Raw genomic sequence first — 16224 nt, 5'->3', positions numbered from 1 at the left:
CATTTTTAGCAAACGAAGATTAAAAGGCACTTAATTTTTAAACTGACAGGAAACATACTTGAATGTGAAATGTTAGAAGCATTCCCATTCTTGTCAGGAGCAAGTCATTGATGTATGCTTTCACTGCTACCATTCATAGCTGCACTGAATATCGAAATGAAAAGAGTCAGAGCTATGAATATCAGATGAAAAAGAGGTATGAAGATTGAAAAGAAATAGATAGTATTTTTCACAATTTGACTATCAAGAAAATTCAGGGCCGGGCGCGGTGGCTCAAGCCTGTAATCCCAGCACTTTGGGAGGCCGAGACGGGCGGATCACGAGGCCAGGAGATCGAGACCATCCTGGCTAACATGGTGAAACCCCGTGTTACTAAAAAATACAAAAAACTAGCCGGGCGAGGTGGCGGCGCCTGTAGTCCCAGCTACTCGGGAGGTTGAGGCAGGAGAATGGCGTGAACCCGGGAGGCGAGCTTGCAGTGAGCTGAGATTGCGCCACTGCACTCCAGCCGGGTGACAGAGCGAGACTCCCTCTCAAAAAAAAAAAAAAAAAAAGAAAATTCAAAGGAAGAGACACACGGAATATTCAAATAATAAGAGACTTCAGTAGACAACATACGAAGACCACCGCAGCGAATACAAGAGACGTGCCACACATAAGCAACTTAGAACATTAAATTAAAAATATATGATCCCCGATAGCATTTAAATCCAAAATATAAAGAAGAAGCCTAACCAAAATATGCAAGACATTTACAGAACAACTGTACAAGTTTGCTGACAGATTCAGAGAAAAAATTCCCAAATAAATGGAGTAGTATATGATGTTCACTGATGAGGAACAGAATACGGCAAAGGGTTAAATCTTACTTAAATTAAATAAAGTGAATGCCTACCTGTAGCTGCCAAAGTGACAATCAAGCCCAGGCTGCTGTGCTCTACTCCAAAATCCACTGTGGAAAAATATAGAAGGGAAAAAGAAAAATAAAACCACAATATCAGCAACAAAGTCTAAACAACGAAACAGAGAAAACCCTGGGGAAGATTGAAGACTGTGTTGAACTGTACTTGTGCTCTGGGCAGGTGGAGAGGCAGGGAGGTTGAGGAGGTCTGCAGCCACTGCAGATGACAGGGTGAGTTGCAGGAAAAGTTTTAAAGGACCATACCACATCAATGCACAATCTGAGTCTGCACCTCAAAACACGAGGTCAGTAGCCAGGGGTACTATCAGGAAAATTGATTGATTGATTGAGAACTATGGCTCCAGAGTTCTGCTAATAACAACTAGAAACAAAGAGTAGGTTAGGACTGACTTTCCAAAATATTATTATTTTAATCAATATATATATGAACTAGAAATAGAATAGTATGAATGAATCACACATTATATGAGTAGATATTGTTTGTTAAAATAAGTATGTATAGTCGACATACATTTATGTATATTTGTAAAGATATATACATACACATACATATAATTATACTTACATAATATGAATATATACATACATATACGTGTTTATGCATATAAACATAAATATAATGCCATATATAATTGGCATAGATTTAACATTTGTTTCTTACTATATGAATGAGAATTAAAATATGAAAATCACTACAGTGAACTAGGAATTGTTAGATAACTTCAAAACTCAGGATCTCAAATTTCTTGCAGCTACTCAGCTTCTTCAGTGTGAAAATAAACCATTTAGTACAAAAGGTTTGCAAAATCCTCTTCTAGCTGGGGAAGAGCCCCCGTGGGAAGGTGTGCCTCTTCTCCCAGAGGTCACTACAATCATAGGTGCTGCAACCCCACAGGGAGAATCTGGCCTGGGACCCGCAGCCATTCTCTGCAAGGGGTGCAGCTGTGCAAATGCTCAGAGGTGACAGAAACAGAGCATCTCCTAAAAGAGCCAAGAGTCAGGAAGAGGACCCGCCTGAGTGAGGACTGAGGGTTCACCCACACCACATAGAGGGGCCACAGAATTCAGCTCAGACCTCATGTCTGCCCTGAAAGACCCCAGCAGCCTTGTCCTCCCACCACACACCTTTCCCCCACTGCCACCTCAGGGACTTGGAATCAGAACCTTGGTCTGAGGGAGGCAGACACCCTCAGAAGAGTACGGGGCTCCAGGATCCGCCAGATTTCAAGACGAGAACCTTGAGGGATGACTGAGCCGCTCCTCCCTCATCCCCCGCCCCACCGGAATCCGGTTCCGCCCCTGCTGTCCACCCAGGTGAGCCCTAGGTGGACGGATGTGACGCCACTGACGTGGCTGCGAGGATCAGAGAGAAGCCTGGTTCTAAGGGGTCAGCTTGAGATCGACTGAGGGAAGTGGGCCCAGACTCTGTGAGGAGGCAAGGTAAGACCCTGAGGGAGGACTGCGGAGGCCCCCACCCCTCATGTAGAACCCGAAATAATCTAGCGCCTCCCCTGCTGCCAGCCCTGGACCACTAGGGGGCAGACTTGTCTGGCTGGGCCACCCCTAGCCAGCCCTGCGCTTAAGCCCCAGGGGAATCTGGAGTGAGAGCTTGGTGTGACCAGAGCAGGGCTGGTTAGCAGAGTGCAGGGCCTAGGTTCTGCCAGGCATCAAGGGCAGGACCCTGAGAGAGGGCTGAGGCTCCACAGAGCATATCTCTGCCCCTACTGTCAGCCCTGGGCATGGCGGCCGGGCATGGCGGCCGGGCTCGCTGATTCTGACGTCCCCATCCGGGGATGATGCAGCGAAGGGGCTTCATAAGCACAGCCTCAGAGGAGCAGGGGGAGGGCCCAGGCCATGCTGGGAGATGAGGGAGGCCTGAGGGGACCCAGGAGCCCAGGACAGGAGGCCCACCCTACCTGTCTGAGACTGAGGCGCGTCCACATTTGGCCTCAGGATCTGAGGGACTGAGACTCAAGTCAGCAGGAGGGTGGTGCCCAGCCCTGCCAGGAGTCAAGGAGAAGAAGAGGGAGGACTCAGGGGATCTTGGACTCCAAATCAGTGGAGATCTCAGCCTTGGGAGGTCCCATGATCTGTGGCTGCATGTGGCACATCCTTGTTGCGTTTTCAGGGTGTCAGAAAGGAGAGAGCTGTGGTTTGAGGAGTGAAGTCTCAGGTCACTGGAGAGAGGTGCCCCAGAGCCCTTAAGGAGGACTCAGCAGACCTCCCATCACTGACCTAAGAAACCTGCTCCTGCTTTCAGGTCTGGGCATTCCAGGCCTGGAAGGGAAGTGCCCCCCGCCCCGCACTTTCTGGTCGGTGGCCTCAAGGAGATGGTGGCCTTGGCATGCAAGACACATCCATGGTTCAGAAGAAGAAAGGGCCATGCCTTGTCATGGAGTAAATATGAATAACTGGATGACACCCAGACAGAGAAAGACCCCATGAAACCTACTACTTCTGTCAGCCTTGGGAATCCCATGCAGGGGTTTCCGTGTAGTGCCCCCATTACTTCTGCCTCCCGGGTCTCAGGGAGGTGGTGACCTCGGTCTGAAGGGCGTCCTCAGCTCAGCAGAGGGAGACACACCTGTTCAACAGAGGGACAGGATCACAACATCTGCAGGACCCAAGGTGTGTACCCTTGTGATGACTGGGGGGTCCTGGCCTAGAAAGAAGGGACCCCACAAAGTCTGGCTAACTTGGTTATTATCTGTGGGGAAACCGATCAAGGGTGGCCCTAAGTGGCAATCTCACCTGTACTATGGGCAGGAAGTTGGGGACTCAGGAAGATGAGGTATTCGTGGTAGGGGAGATGTCTGCTCATATTAGGGTGTTGTGGTTGAGGAAGGGCAGGCTCCATCGGGAAAGATGAAGAACCTCCTGAAGGCCTTAGAACCCACCGCTCAGAGCAAGTAGGGGCAGACCCTAGTGTCATCCATGGACACCCCACCCAGTGGTCATCAGATGTGGTGTCTCTCATTTCTCTCTTGGGATCTCAGGGAAGCGAGGACCTTGTCTCAGAGAGTGACTCAGGACAAAACAAGGACCCCCATCTGGGCAACAGACTCACTGGTCCAAGAATCTACCAAGAGTCTAGGTGACAACACTGAGGGAAGATTGAGGATAGCCTCGATGGTTCTCCTAGCAGGCAAAAAACAGATGGGAGCCCAACAAAATCTGCCCTGCCTCTGCTGTCACCCCAGAAAGCATGAGCAGGACTAGCAGCTGAGGCCCCCTGTGTGATACCAGTCATTGGTCTCAGGGAGAAGAAGGCCTTGGTCTGAGGGGGCTGCATTCAGGTCAACAGAGGGAGGGTCCAAGACCCTGCCAGGAGTCAGGGACTCAAAGGACACCACTCACCAAACACACAGGACTGAACCCCTCCCTGCACCTTCTGTCAGTCATGGGAAGTGCAGGAAAAGGTGGGTGGATGGAATCCCCTCACTTGCTCTTCCAGTGTCTTCTGGAGATAGGTCCTTGGATTGAGGAAGTGGCCTCAAGTCAACCCAGGGAGAGTTTCAGAACCTGCAGGCATCCAGATGAGGACCAACCAGGATCCTCACGTTTGGACACATGGGCCCCAATGTATTTCGTGTAGCTATTGCTGTTTTCTCACCCTAGGACAGGACACATGGACCCCAATGTACTTTGTGTAGCTATTGCTTTTTCCCCAGGAGGCCTTGGGCACGGGGGGCCAGATGTGGGTCCCTTTACGTCCTTCTCTTCCATATCAGGGATGTGAACTCTTGATCTGAAAGTTTCTCAGGCCAGCAAAAGGGCCAGATCCGGGCTCTGCCGGGAGAAAGGTGAGGGCCCTGAGTGAGCACAGAAAGGACCATCCACACAAAATAGTGGGGAGCTCACAGAGTCAGGTTCAACCTCCTGACAGCACGGGGTGCTGGGGCTGTGCTTGCATCTCAGCCTGAGTTCTCCCTCAATTTATCTCTAGGAGCTCCAGGAACTGGACTGTGAGGTCTTGGTCTGAGGCAGTATCTGCAATCACAGAGCATAAGAGGCCCAGGCAGTACCAGCAGTCAAGCTGAGGTGGTGTTTCCCCTGTATGTATACCGGAGGCCCCTCTGGCATCAGAACAGCAGGAACCACACAGTTCCTGGCTCTACCAGCCCTTCTGTCAGTCCTGGAACCTCTGCCTTTGCCCGGAGGCTGCACCCTGAGATGCCCTCTCAATTCCTCCTTCAGGTTCGCAGGGAACAGGCCAGCCGGGAGGTCGGGAGGCCCCAGAGGAGCACTGAAGGAGACCTGTAAGTAGGCCTTTGTTAGGGCATCCAGGGGTGGTACCCGGCTGAGGCCTCTCACACGCTTCCTCTCTCCCCAGACCTGTGGGTCTCAATTGCCCAGCTCTGGCCCACACTCGCCTGCTGCCCTGACCTGAGTCATCATGTTTCTTCGGCACAAGCATCAGTCCTGCAAGGCTGAGGAAGGCCTTCAGGCCCAAGGAGAGGCACCGGGGCTTATGGATGTGCAGACTCCCACAGCTGAGGAGCAGAAGGCTGCATCTTCCTCCTCTACTCTGATCGTGGGAACCCTGGAGGAGGTGCCTGATTCTGGGTCACTGAGTCCTCCCCAGAGTCCTCAGGGTGCCTCCTCTTCCTTGACTATCACCAACGACACTCTATGGAGTCAATCCAATGAGGCTTCCAGCAGCAATGAAGAAGAGGGGCCAAGCACCTCCCCAGACCCAGCTCACCTGGAGTCCATTTTTCGGGAAGCACTTGATGAGAAAGTGGCTGAGTTAGTTCATTTCCTGCTCCGCAAATATCAAATTAAGGAGCGGGTCACAAAGGCAGAAATGCTGGAGAGTGTCATCAAAAATTACAAGAACCACTTTCCTGAGATCTTCAGCAAAGCCTCTGAGTGCATGCAGGTGATCTTTGGCATTGATGTGAAGGAAGTGGACCCCGCCGGCCACTGCTACGTCCTTGTCACCTGCCTGGGCCTCTCCTATGATGGCCTGCTGGGTGATGATCAGAGCACACCCAAGACCGGCCTCCTGATAATCGTTCTGGGCATGATCTTAATGGAGGGCAGCTGTGCTCCTGAGGAGGCAATCTGGGAAGCATTGAGTGTGATGGGGCTGTATGATGGGAGGGAGCATAGTGTCTATTGGAAGGTCAGGAAGCTGCTCACCCAAGAGTGGGTGCAAGAGAACTACCTGGAGTACCGTCAGGCCCCCGGCAGTGATCCTGTGCGCTACGAGTTCCTGTGGGGTCCAAGGGCCCTCGCTGAAACCAGCTATGTGAAAGTCCTGGAGCATGTGGTCAGGGTCAATGCAAGAGTTCGCATTTCCTACCCATCCCTGCATGAAGAGGCTTTAGGAGAGGAGAAAGAAGGAGTCTGAGCAGGAGTTGCAGTTAGGGTCAGTGGGGCAGGTTGCTGGAGGGTCTGGGCCAGTGCACTTTCCAGGGCCACAAACAACCCCTTCCCTGTCCTCTTACATGAGACCCATTCTTCACTCTGTGTTTGAAGAGAGCAGTCACCGTTCTCAGTAGTGGGGAGCATGTTGGCTGTGAGGGAACACAGTGTGGACCGTCTCTCAGTTCCTGTTCTATTGGGTGATTTGGAGGTTTATCTTTGTTTCCTTTTGGAATTGTTCCAATGTTCCTTTTAATGGATGGTGTAATGAACTTCAACATTCATTTTATGTATGACCGTAGACAGACTTACTGCTTTTTATATAGTTTAGGAGTAAGCGTCTTGCTTTTCATTTATATTGGGAAACCCATGTTGTTTCTTGAATTCAGACACTGTAAGAGCAGAGGATTAAGGTTTTTTAGAAATGTGAAACAACATAGCAGTAAAATACATGAGATAAAGACATAAAGAAATTAAACAATAGTTAATTCTTGCCTTCTTTGTACCTCTTGGTGTACCCTATGTATCTGAATTTGCTTGGCTTCTTTGAGAATGAAACTGAATTAAATATGAATAAATAAGCCCCCTGCTCACTGGCTCATTTTTTCCCAAAACATTCATTGAGCTTCTGCTATTTGGAAGGCCCTGAGTTAGTATTGGAGATGCTAAGGTAAGCCAGGCCCACCCCTGACCTTAGGGTGGTAGAGTCTAGTATCTGCAGTCACATAACTAAGGTGGCCAGGTATCTTTTAAGATCTAAAGGGAAAATAAGAGGGATGAGCATGTGGAGCAACAGGTGAGAGTGGTGGAGTGTACATGCCCTGAGCCAAGGCCTTTTGGGCTTTGGGAAACTGCAGTACCTTTTGGGTGAGCTGATTCTAATGAAGCGGGGTGGGGCCAGAGCCAGATTCTCAGAGGACAAGAGAAAAGCTTGGAAGGGAAAATTGCCCCGTAGTTCCTTTTGGATGGTGGATGAAACAGAGAGGCATCTCCTCCTGGGGCAGGAATGGGAGGTGTCCTACACTCTGTCTCAGTGCGGTTGAACACAGCACACGAGGTTGGTGATGGATACCCATCATACACATGGGTTTCCTGAGAGAGAAGCGTGAATCTGCTGAGATGTGAGGCCCAGATGCCACTGGACATGTGCGTGTTTTCCTGGTTGTGAGAGCCAGAGCTCACTGTATTAAAAAGGCACTCTGATTAGCTTATCTGAAGCGCAATTTGGCCAGTTTTAACAAGGGAAAGATTTGGGGTGATGATATAATGAATGAAAATGGTGGTTTAGATGGAAAAGAAGCTGAGAGAGAGGGAAGGACTTTATTCTTGATTCATATTCTGGGAGCTCTGAGTTGCATTCCAGTTGAGGAAGACTCCTGCACATTGAAATTTTGAAGTATACCCTCTGAGTGGGTAAACTTACTGAAATTCATTGACGAAACTTCCTTTTTTGGCTAAGTAATTCTTCCAGGTCCTAATAAGCTGCATATTTTCTGATAAGTCTTGGAGAAAACAACAAGAACAAAATCCGAGAGTGCTAGGATCTGGGGTCAAATAGTAGAAACATAGTCATCTGCCGTTCTTTAAACTTCTAAATTACACAAGGCCCTGAGCCAGGTGCATCATTTACATTGCATACACTCCAACAGTGCTATTGTATAGGGATCATCACACCTGCTTCACAGATGAAGAACCCAAGGCTCACAGGGCTTGGGCATTTCCCAGGATCACATGGCTAGTAATAGGGCTGGAACCAGATCTCCAGTGTGATTCCTATGGAGCCCATGCTCTTCCCATTCCTGACAGCCTGACGCCCACCTCCTGAGTAGCAAGTAGTTTATTTCTCAGCACTGCATCATGTCTCTCAGGTGACAAAAAGAAGGAGCCTGAGGCCAAGGTACTAAAAGCAGGCCAAAAGAAGGTGACAACGAGAATCAAACAGCATTAGGGGCATGGTGGCTCCCCTGGGAGCTGACTGTTGGGTGCTTTCTGTTGAGCACCTACTATCAAACATGTTATGGGAGAGCCTACAAGTGCTCATCCACATATTGGATTCTCTCCTTCAGCACATAGGACAAGTACACTCCAAGCCAGCATTTCTGTCTGGCTCCAGCACTTTCCTGAATTACAACACCCTTCATCTGGTCCCCCTCATGTACCCTCTGTTCCATCTCTGGAAACCTAGCCTGCTGCTTGCTCTTCCCTGCTACATCTTGAGGCTGCACAGAATCACCTGCCCTCCCCAGGACATGGAACATTCCTATCCCCTGCAAAAGTTCCCTGACTTTTCCACCACTCACCCTCAGTCCTGTCCCACAGCCACAGCCATTCTGGACTGTAACTTTAGACACCTGGTCCTCTCTCCCTGGGAGTCCTCTAAATACTCTTTGTTTTCTCAGTGGGGTGTGAGTGGAGTCTGCATTGCACATAATATCTTGATTCTTGGGATACAGCACGGAAGGTAGAGAGTAGTTTGTCTAAGTCGCTAGCATATTTGCAGAAGGATTGTGATGAGCTTCTTATTCAAAGCTGGGGACTGAACAGGCAAATGGATGGTGCTCAGGAATCCCATTCCTTCATAAAAGGTAGAAGAAGAGCAGTCATCTCCTGAAACTGAATTCTTACAAATCCTGGGCTCCTCCTAGGATGTGAGAAACTGTTCCTTGGTGGACATGCCAGCTGGAATTTGAAAAGAACCAGCCTTCCACTGCCTCCTGTCTGGCATCTGCCCCCAGGAACATACTGGCTTTCAGTGTGACTAGTGGCACCTATACAGGTGTTCAGACAACAACAATCATGTGGAGGGTAGCAGAGAAGGTGGGTAAGATTCTGCCCCTGCATCAGATGGAAAGAGGAAATCCTCAGCCTCCTGAGAAGACAGATGGTGTTGCAAAAGGAAGGGCAGAAAATGCTATGGAGTGAAGAAGGTGAACTCACCCAGCTGACCTTACAGGATTATCTTCAAATTAGATGGGTTAATGCATTTGGAAGCATCTGACACATAGCAGTCCCTTACAGATTCAGAGAAATTCAAAGAAAATCTGATCTCAGAACCTTCTCCAAGAAATTAAGGGTGTAGTTATCATGACAAATTATAGTTTGTGTATAGTTGCCTTTATTTCTAGCTGTGTTCAAAGCCAATGCTTCTCAACACAGTATATTTTTTTAATTTCTCAGATTGACATCAGACATTAGGACTTGTCTGATCTATCAAAAAAGCTAACTATTGGTTTTGTAAAGTTCATTTATTATTTCTCTGAAATTTCTGAAATTTTCATTTCATTAATTTTTCTCTTCCTATCTATACCACCCCATCTCTTTCTTTGCCTTAGTTTTAACGTACTTTTCCTCTACTGGTTATTTAAGAGCAAATTTTAGATGTTTTATTTGAGCCCTTTGTTACTTTCTAATGTAAGCATTTAAGGACATAAATGTTTCCATAGGCACTACCTTAGCTGAATTCCACAAATTTTAAAACATCATATTTCCATTTTTATTTATCAGAAAATATTTTTTAGTTTTCCTCAATAATTTTTTTAAACTTAAAGTAGTAACAATGTGTTGTTTATTTAAAAATACTTGGGGACTTTATAGGTATGTCCTTTGTTATATTTGTACTTTATTCCTTTATAGATTTTTAAACTATACTTTGTACAATTTCGGTTGTTTTAAATTTTTTATGGGTTGTTTAATGGTCTATTTTGGTAAAAACTCCACATACACTTGAAAATATTATACATTCTGTTCTTATTCTGTGGAGTGTCCAGTAAAGGCCAATCAGATCAAGTTAGTTCCTTGTGCTGTCAGTTTCTTCTATAACCTTGCAGAGTTTCTGTCTACTTCAGCCATTTACTCAGAGAAGAGTTTTGCAGTCTCCAAATGCAAGTGTAGATTTGACTATTTATCCTTTCAGTTCTATCAGATGTTGTTTTGCGTATTTTGAAATAATGCTTTTAGGTGAATTAACGGGATTATGTCTTCTTTCTTAATTAACTCTTTTATCATTGCATAATGTCCCTATTTATCCATGGTAATTTTCCTTCCTATAAAGTTTTAAAAAGTTTACTCAATGTAATCACTCCAACTTGCTTTTTTTAATTTTTAATTTCATTATTTAAATTAACAGTAATTTTGTTTTCTTTATGTGTCCTGTTTTGTGGCCTTAGTCCATGTGTAGATTTAGGGAACCACCACCATCAAATCATTTTCCACAATGGTTGTACCATTTTCATAATTCCCACTAGCAACATATCAGATTTAAAATTGTTCTTCATCTTTGGTAGCACTTAGTAATGGTTCTTTGTTGTTGTCGTTGTGGTGTTTTTTTTTTTTTTTTTTTTTGAGACATTGTCTCACTCTCTTGCCCAGGCTGGAGTGCAGTGGTGGGATCTCAGCTCACTGCAGCCTCTGCCTCCTGGGTTCAAGCCAGTCTCCTGCCTCAGCCACCCGTGTAGTTGAAATTACAGGCATGCACCATCACGCCTGGCTATTGTTTTTTTGTTTTTGTTTTTGTTTTTTGTATTTTTAGTAGAGATGGAGTTTCACCATGTTGGCCAGGCTGGTCTAGATCTACTGGCCTCAAGTGATTCGCCTGCCTCAGTCTCCCAAAGTGCTGGAATTACAGGCTTTGAGTCACAGTGCCCAGCCATGTCTTTTAAATATCTTTTTCAAATATATGTTACCATATCTCATTATGGTTTAACATGCATTTCTCTAATAGCTGTGATGTAGAATAATTTTTCATGTGCTTATTTGTCATGAATATGTCCACATTGGAAAATGCCTTCAAACAACTAGGCATGGAAAGAACATACCTCAAAATAATATGAGCCATCTATGAAAAACGCACAGTCAACATCATATTGAATGACCAAAAGCTGGAAGCATTCCCCATGAGAAGTGGAACAAGACAAAGATCCACACTCCCACCACTCCTACTCCACATGGTACTGGAATTCCTAGTCAGAGCCATCAGGCAACAAAAAGATACAAAAAGGAATCCAAATAGGAAGAGAGGAAGTCAAATTATCTCTCTTAGCAGATGATATGGTTTTATGCCAACAAAACCTCATAGTCTGTGCTCAGAAGCTCCTAGATCAGATAAATAACCTCAGCAAAGTTTCAAGATACAAAATCAGTGTACAAAAATCAGTAGTATTTCTATACGTCAACAGTATACACAAAGACAGCCAAATCAAAAACAAAATCCCATTCACAATAACGATGAAATTATAAAATACCTAGGAATACAACTAATCAGGGAAGTGAAAGATCTCTACAATAAGAATTACAAAACACTACTGAAAGAAATTGGAGTTGACACAGACTAATGGAAAAATACTCCATGCTCATGGATAGGAAGAATCAATATTGTTAAAATGGCCATACTGCCTAAAGCAGTTTACTGATTTTTTTAAATTTTTTATTTTTATAATTTCTTTCTTTTTATTATTGATTTATTTTTATTTTTTTTATTATGCTTTAAGTTCTAGGGTACATGTGCACAACATGCAGGTTTGTTACATATGTATACATGTGTCATGTTGGTGTGCTGCACCCGTAACTCGTCATTTACATTAGGTATATCTCTAATGCTATCCCTCCCCCCGTCCCCTCCCCACAATAGGACCTGGTGTGTGATGTTCCCCTTCCTGTGTCCAAGTGTTCTCATTGTTCAGTTCCCACCTATGAGTGAGAACATGCAGTGTTTGGTTTTCTGTCCTTGCAATAGTTTGCTCAGAATGATGGTTTCCAGCTTCATCCATGTCCCTACAAAGGACATGAGCTCATCCTTTTTTTATGGCTGCATAGTATTCCATGGTGTATATGTGCCACTGATTTAATGCTATTTCGATCAAACTACCAATGACATCTTTCATGTAATTAGAAAAAAAAATTCTACAGTTCATACAGAACCAAAAAAAGAATGTAAATAGCCACAGCAATCCTAAGCAAAAAGAGCACAGCCACAGGCATCACACTAGTCAACTCTAAACTGTACTATAAAGCTACAGTAACCAAAACAGCAATAATATTGGTAGAAAAACAAGACACATAGACTAATGAAACAGGTTAGGGAACCCAGAAATAAAGCCACACACATACAACCATCTGACATTCAACAAAATTGATAAAAACAAGCAATGAGGAAATGACTCCCTATTTAATAAATGGTGCTGGAATAAATGGCTAGCCATAGGCAGAAGATTTAATTTGGGCCCCTTCCAGTTTCAACTCAAGATGGATTAATCTTTAATTCATCAACTAAAACTAGATTGAAGACTTAATTCAAAAATCTAAAACTATAAAAATCCTAGAAGGAAACCTAGGAAATACCATTCTGGAACTAGGCCTTGGCAAAGATTTCATGATGCAGATTCCAAAAGCAATTGCAACAAAAACAAAAATTGACAAATGAGACCTAATTAAACTAAAAAGCTTTTGCACATCAAAAGAAACTATCAACAGAGTAAACAGACAAGCTATAGAATGGGAGAAAATATTTGCAAACTATGCATCCAACAAAAGTCTAATATCCACAATCTATAAGAAAGATTAACAAATTAACAAGCAAAAACAACCCCACTGAAACTGGGCAAAGGACAAGAGTAGGCATTTCTCAAAAGAAGCCATACAAGTGGCCAAAAAGCATATGAAAAAGTGTCCAACATTGCTAATATTAGAGAAATGCAAATCAAAACCACAATGAGCTATCATTATATAACAGTCAGAATGACTATTATTAAAAAGTCAAAAATAACAGATGCTGCTAAGGTTGTGAGGAAAGGGAACATTTATACACTGCTGGTGGGAATGTAACTTACTTCAGCCACTGTGGAAAGTAGTTTGGAAATTTCTCCAAGAACTTAAAACAGAACTACCAATTCACCTAGCAATCCCATTACTGGGTATGTACCCAAAGGAATACAAATTGTTCTACCATAAAGACACATGCACACAAATGTTCATCACAGCACTACCTACAATAACAAAGGCATGGAATTAACCTTGATCCCTGTCAATGGTAGACTGGATAAAGAAAATATGGTATACATACACCATGGACTATTATGCATCAGTAAAAGAAAGAAATAATGCCCTCTGCAGCAACAACGATGCAGCTGGAAGCCATTATCCTAAGCAAATTAGTGCAGAACAGAAAACCAAATACCCACGTCTTCACTTAAGTAGAAGCTAAACATTGAGTATACATGGACACAAAGGAGGGAAAAAGAAACACTGGGACCTACTTGAGGGTAGAGATGGGAGTACCTACCTTTCTTGGCTGGGCACGGTGGCTTATGCCTGTAATCCCAGCACTTTGGGAGGCTGAGGTGGGTGGTCAGGAGTTTGAGACCAGCCTGGCCAACATGGTGAAATCCCATCTCTACTAAAAATACAAAAATTAGCCAGGCGTGGTGATGTATGCCTGTAATCCCAGCTACTCAAGAGGCTGGGGTGTGAGAATCGCTTGAACCCAGGGGTTGCAACAAGCCGAGATCACGTCACTGCACTCTAGCCTGGGTGAGAGAGTGAGACTCTTTCTCAAAAACTAACAAAACTACCTATCTGGTACTGTGCTTATTACCTGAATGATATGAAATTGATGCACCGAACCCCCATGACATGCAATTTACTCATGTAATGAACATGAGCATGTACCCCTAAAGCAAAAATAAAAGTTGGGGAGAAACAAAAGATAATTAAATAAAATGTTTTTTTAAAAAAATGCAGTACAAACTGCAAAACTAGAAAAAAAATTAAATTACCAAATCATTTTCCACAGTGGTTGTACCATTTCATAATTCCCACTAGCAACATACAAGATTTTCTTCATCCTTGCTAGCACTTAGTAATATCTTTATTTTTTAATTCAGTCATTTTCGGCCAGGTGCAGTTGCTCACACCTGTAATCCCAGCACTTTGGGAGGCTGAGGCGGGCAGATCACCTGAGGTCAGGAGTTTGAGACCAGCCTGGACAACATGGCAAAACTCCGTCTCTACTAAAAGTACAAAAATTAGCTGGGCATGGTGGCAGGTGCCTGTAATCCCAGCTTTAAGAGACTGAGGCAGGGGAAGCTTGAATCCAGGAGGTCGAAGTTGCAGTGAGCCGAGATTGCGCCGCTGTCCTCCAGTCTAGGCGACAAGAGCAAGACTCCACCACAAAAAAAAAAAAATTTTTTTTCAGTCATTTTCAAATATGTGTTTTGCTTTCTCATCATGGTTTAATTCTCATTCTCTAATAGATGAGATGGACAGTACTTTTTCATGTGCTTATTTGTCATGTGTATGTCCACTTAGGGGAAGTGTATATTGATATGTTTTGCCCATTTACAAAATTTGTTTGTGTTAAATGAATTCCTACGAGTCATTGTTTTGGACTGAGGTCTGTCCCCAGGTCCCCGAAAAAACAGACCAAAACAGAATGGAGACACTGGTGCTAACTGCCACATAATCAAAGTGAACTTGGGTTCATCCTGTGCTCTCGTTCTCTGGGCTCTTTCTTCTGCTCATCTTTTGCTCTGCCATGCCCGGCTCCAAAGAGACAGCTTCCATTTCTTTCCCAGCAAGTAGGCCTGGCCTGCTGAGGAGGGCAGCATGCAGCTGTGCTTTGCCCACTCTCCAAGCATGCCATGGCTCTGACCCATGAGTGTTGACTGACCATGGATTATGTATAATGCCTATGATTATACAATACCATCTATGGAGTAAGCTTTTATGAAAACGAACACTCAGATAGCTCTTCCTTCTGGATGTTATGGAGGAGTGGCTGTGGTCTGACTTGGCTGCAAAACACTTTATAGATATAGGAGCTGGTGTCATAGATGAAGATTATACAGGAAACATTGGCGCTGTCCTGCTTAATTTTGGTAAAGAAAGGTTCGAAGTCAAAAAAGGTGATCAAATTTCACAACTTTTTTGTGAACAGATATTTTTTATACTTTAAGTTCTAGGATACATGTGCACAACATGCAGGTTTGTTAAATAGGTATACATGTGCCATGTTGGTTTGCTGCACCCATTAACTCGTCACTTATGTTAGGTATTTCTCCTAATGCTATCCCTCCCCCAGTCCCCCACCCCCTGACAGGCCCCGGTGTGTGATGTTCCCTGCCCTGTGACCAAGTGTTCTCATTGTGTGAACAGATTTTTTATCCATAAGTAGAAGTTCAAGCTCTGGATGAAACCGAAAGGCATTCAGGAGGTTTAGGTTCCACTGAAAATAATTAAACTTTATGTCAAGAATAGAAAAGGAGAAATCATACCTTTTTCTGAAAAATAAAGAGTTTTTGCTTAAAGTGTTTTGTTGTTTTGTACTTCGGTAAACTTAACAGCTTTACCTTCTAAAGCTACTGCATTTTATTGTGATCAAGGAGAGTGCTTCTGTTCAGATCACATAAAAAAAAAAGTGTTGTTTTGCTCCAATTAACAGTTTTATGTAAATCTGCTTTGTGATGACCTAATTCAAACGGTGTCTTTTTAAAAATCAAATGAATATCCATTACTAATATGGAAAAAAACTGTATTATTTAACTCAATAAATTATACCCCTTTAGCAATTTATTTTGCTTTAATGGCTTTAAATCATTAGCAATGCTTTTTATTCAATAAATTTGGATTCTTACATGGATACAAAATATTGCATAAGCTGAACCAAAAGAAATTTTTAAAAAATGAAAAGGGGAGTTAAAAGTTATTCCTGGTTCTTCCCTTCTCTTCACTAGTCTAACTAAAAAAAAAAAAAAAAAAAAAAAAAAAACTTAAGATTCTTTGTGATGGTGAGAAAAGAGTCCTCAGTTTATTTTTTCATTTTTGTATTTCTCTTGGTAGATACCTGTTGACTGCTAGAGTTATGTTCATGAAAATACATGTATCTTAGGGATTTGTAATATTTAGTTTGTTCTCCTGAATTTCATCTGAAAACTAAAAAG

At 43.9% G+C, this 16224-nt stretch overlaps 1 protein-coding gene across 4 annotated transcripts in view; it reads left to right on the top strand.

The window, feature by feature from the left end:
• MAGEA8 (MAGE family member A8) overlaps positions 1-6882 on the top strand; it is a 47207-nt gene extending 40325 nt beyond the window's left edge. The window contains exons 1-4 of one of the 4 annotated variants that reach the window (XM_033201552.1): positions 2226-2362; positions 4065-4341; positions 5120-5181; positions 5256-6882. In XM_033201552.1, the coding sequence (XP_033057443.1) occupies positions 5319-6278 (960 nt within the window). In that variant the 5' untranslated portion in view covers positions 2226-2362; positions 4065-4341; positions 5120-5181; positions 5256-5318 and the 3' untranslated portion in view covers positions 6279-6882. Of the gene's footprint in view, positions 1-2225; positions 2363-4064; positions 4342-4868; positions 5182-5255 lie in introns of those variants that run through there. The other 3 variants (XM_033201553.1, XM_033201554.1, XM_033201551.1) reach the window with 3 other exon arrangements.
• The last annotated feature ends 9342 nt before the right edge of the window (positions 6883-16224 follow it).

This window comes from Trachypithecus francoisi, unplaced genomic scaffold (assembly GCF_009764315.1).
Source record: "Trachypithecus francoisi isolate TF-2019V2 unplaced genomic scaffold, Tfra_2.0 Lachesis_group6, whole genome shotgun sequence".
Classification (NCBI taxonomy): Eukaryota; Metazoa; Chordata; class Mammalia; order Primates; family Cercopithecidae; genus Trachypithecus; species Trachypithecus francoisi.
The sequence above is the reverse complement of the archived record's forward strand: the minus strand, read 5'-3'. Positions and strand labels throughout refer to the sequence as shown.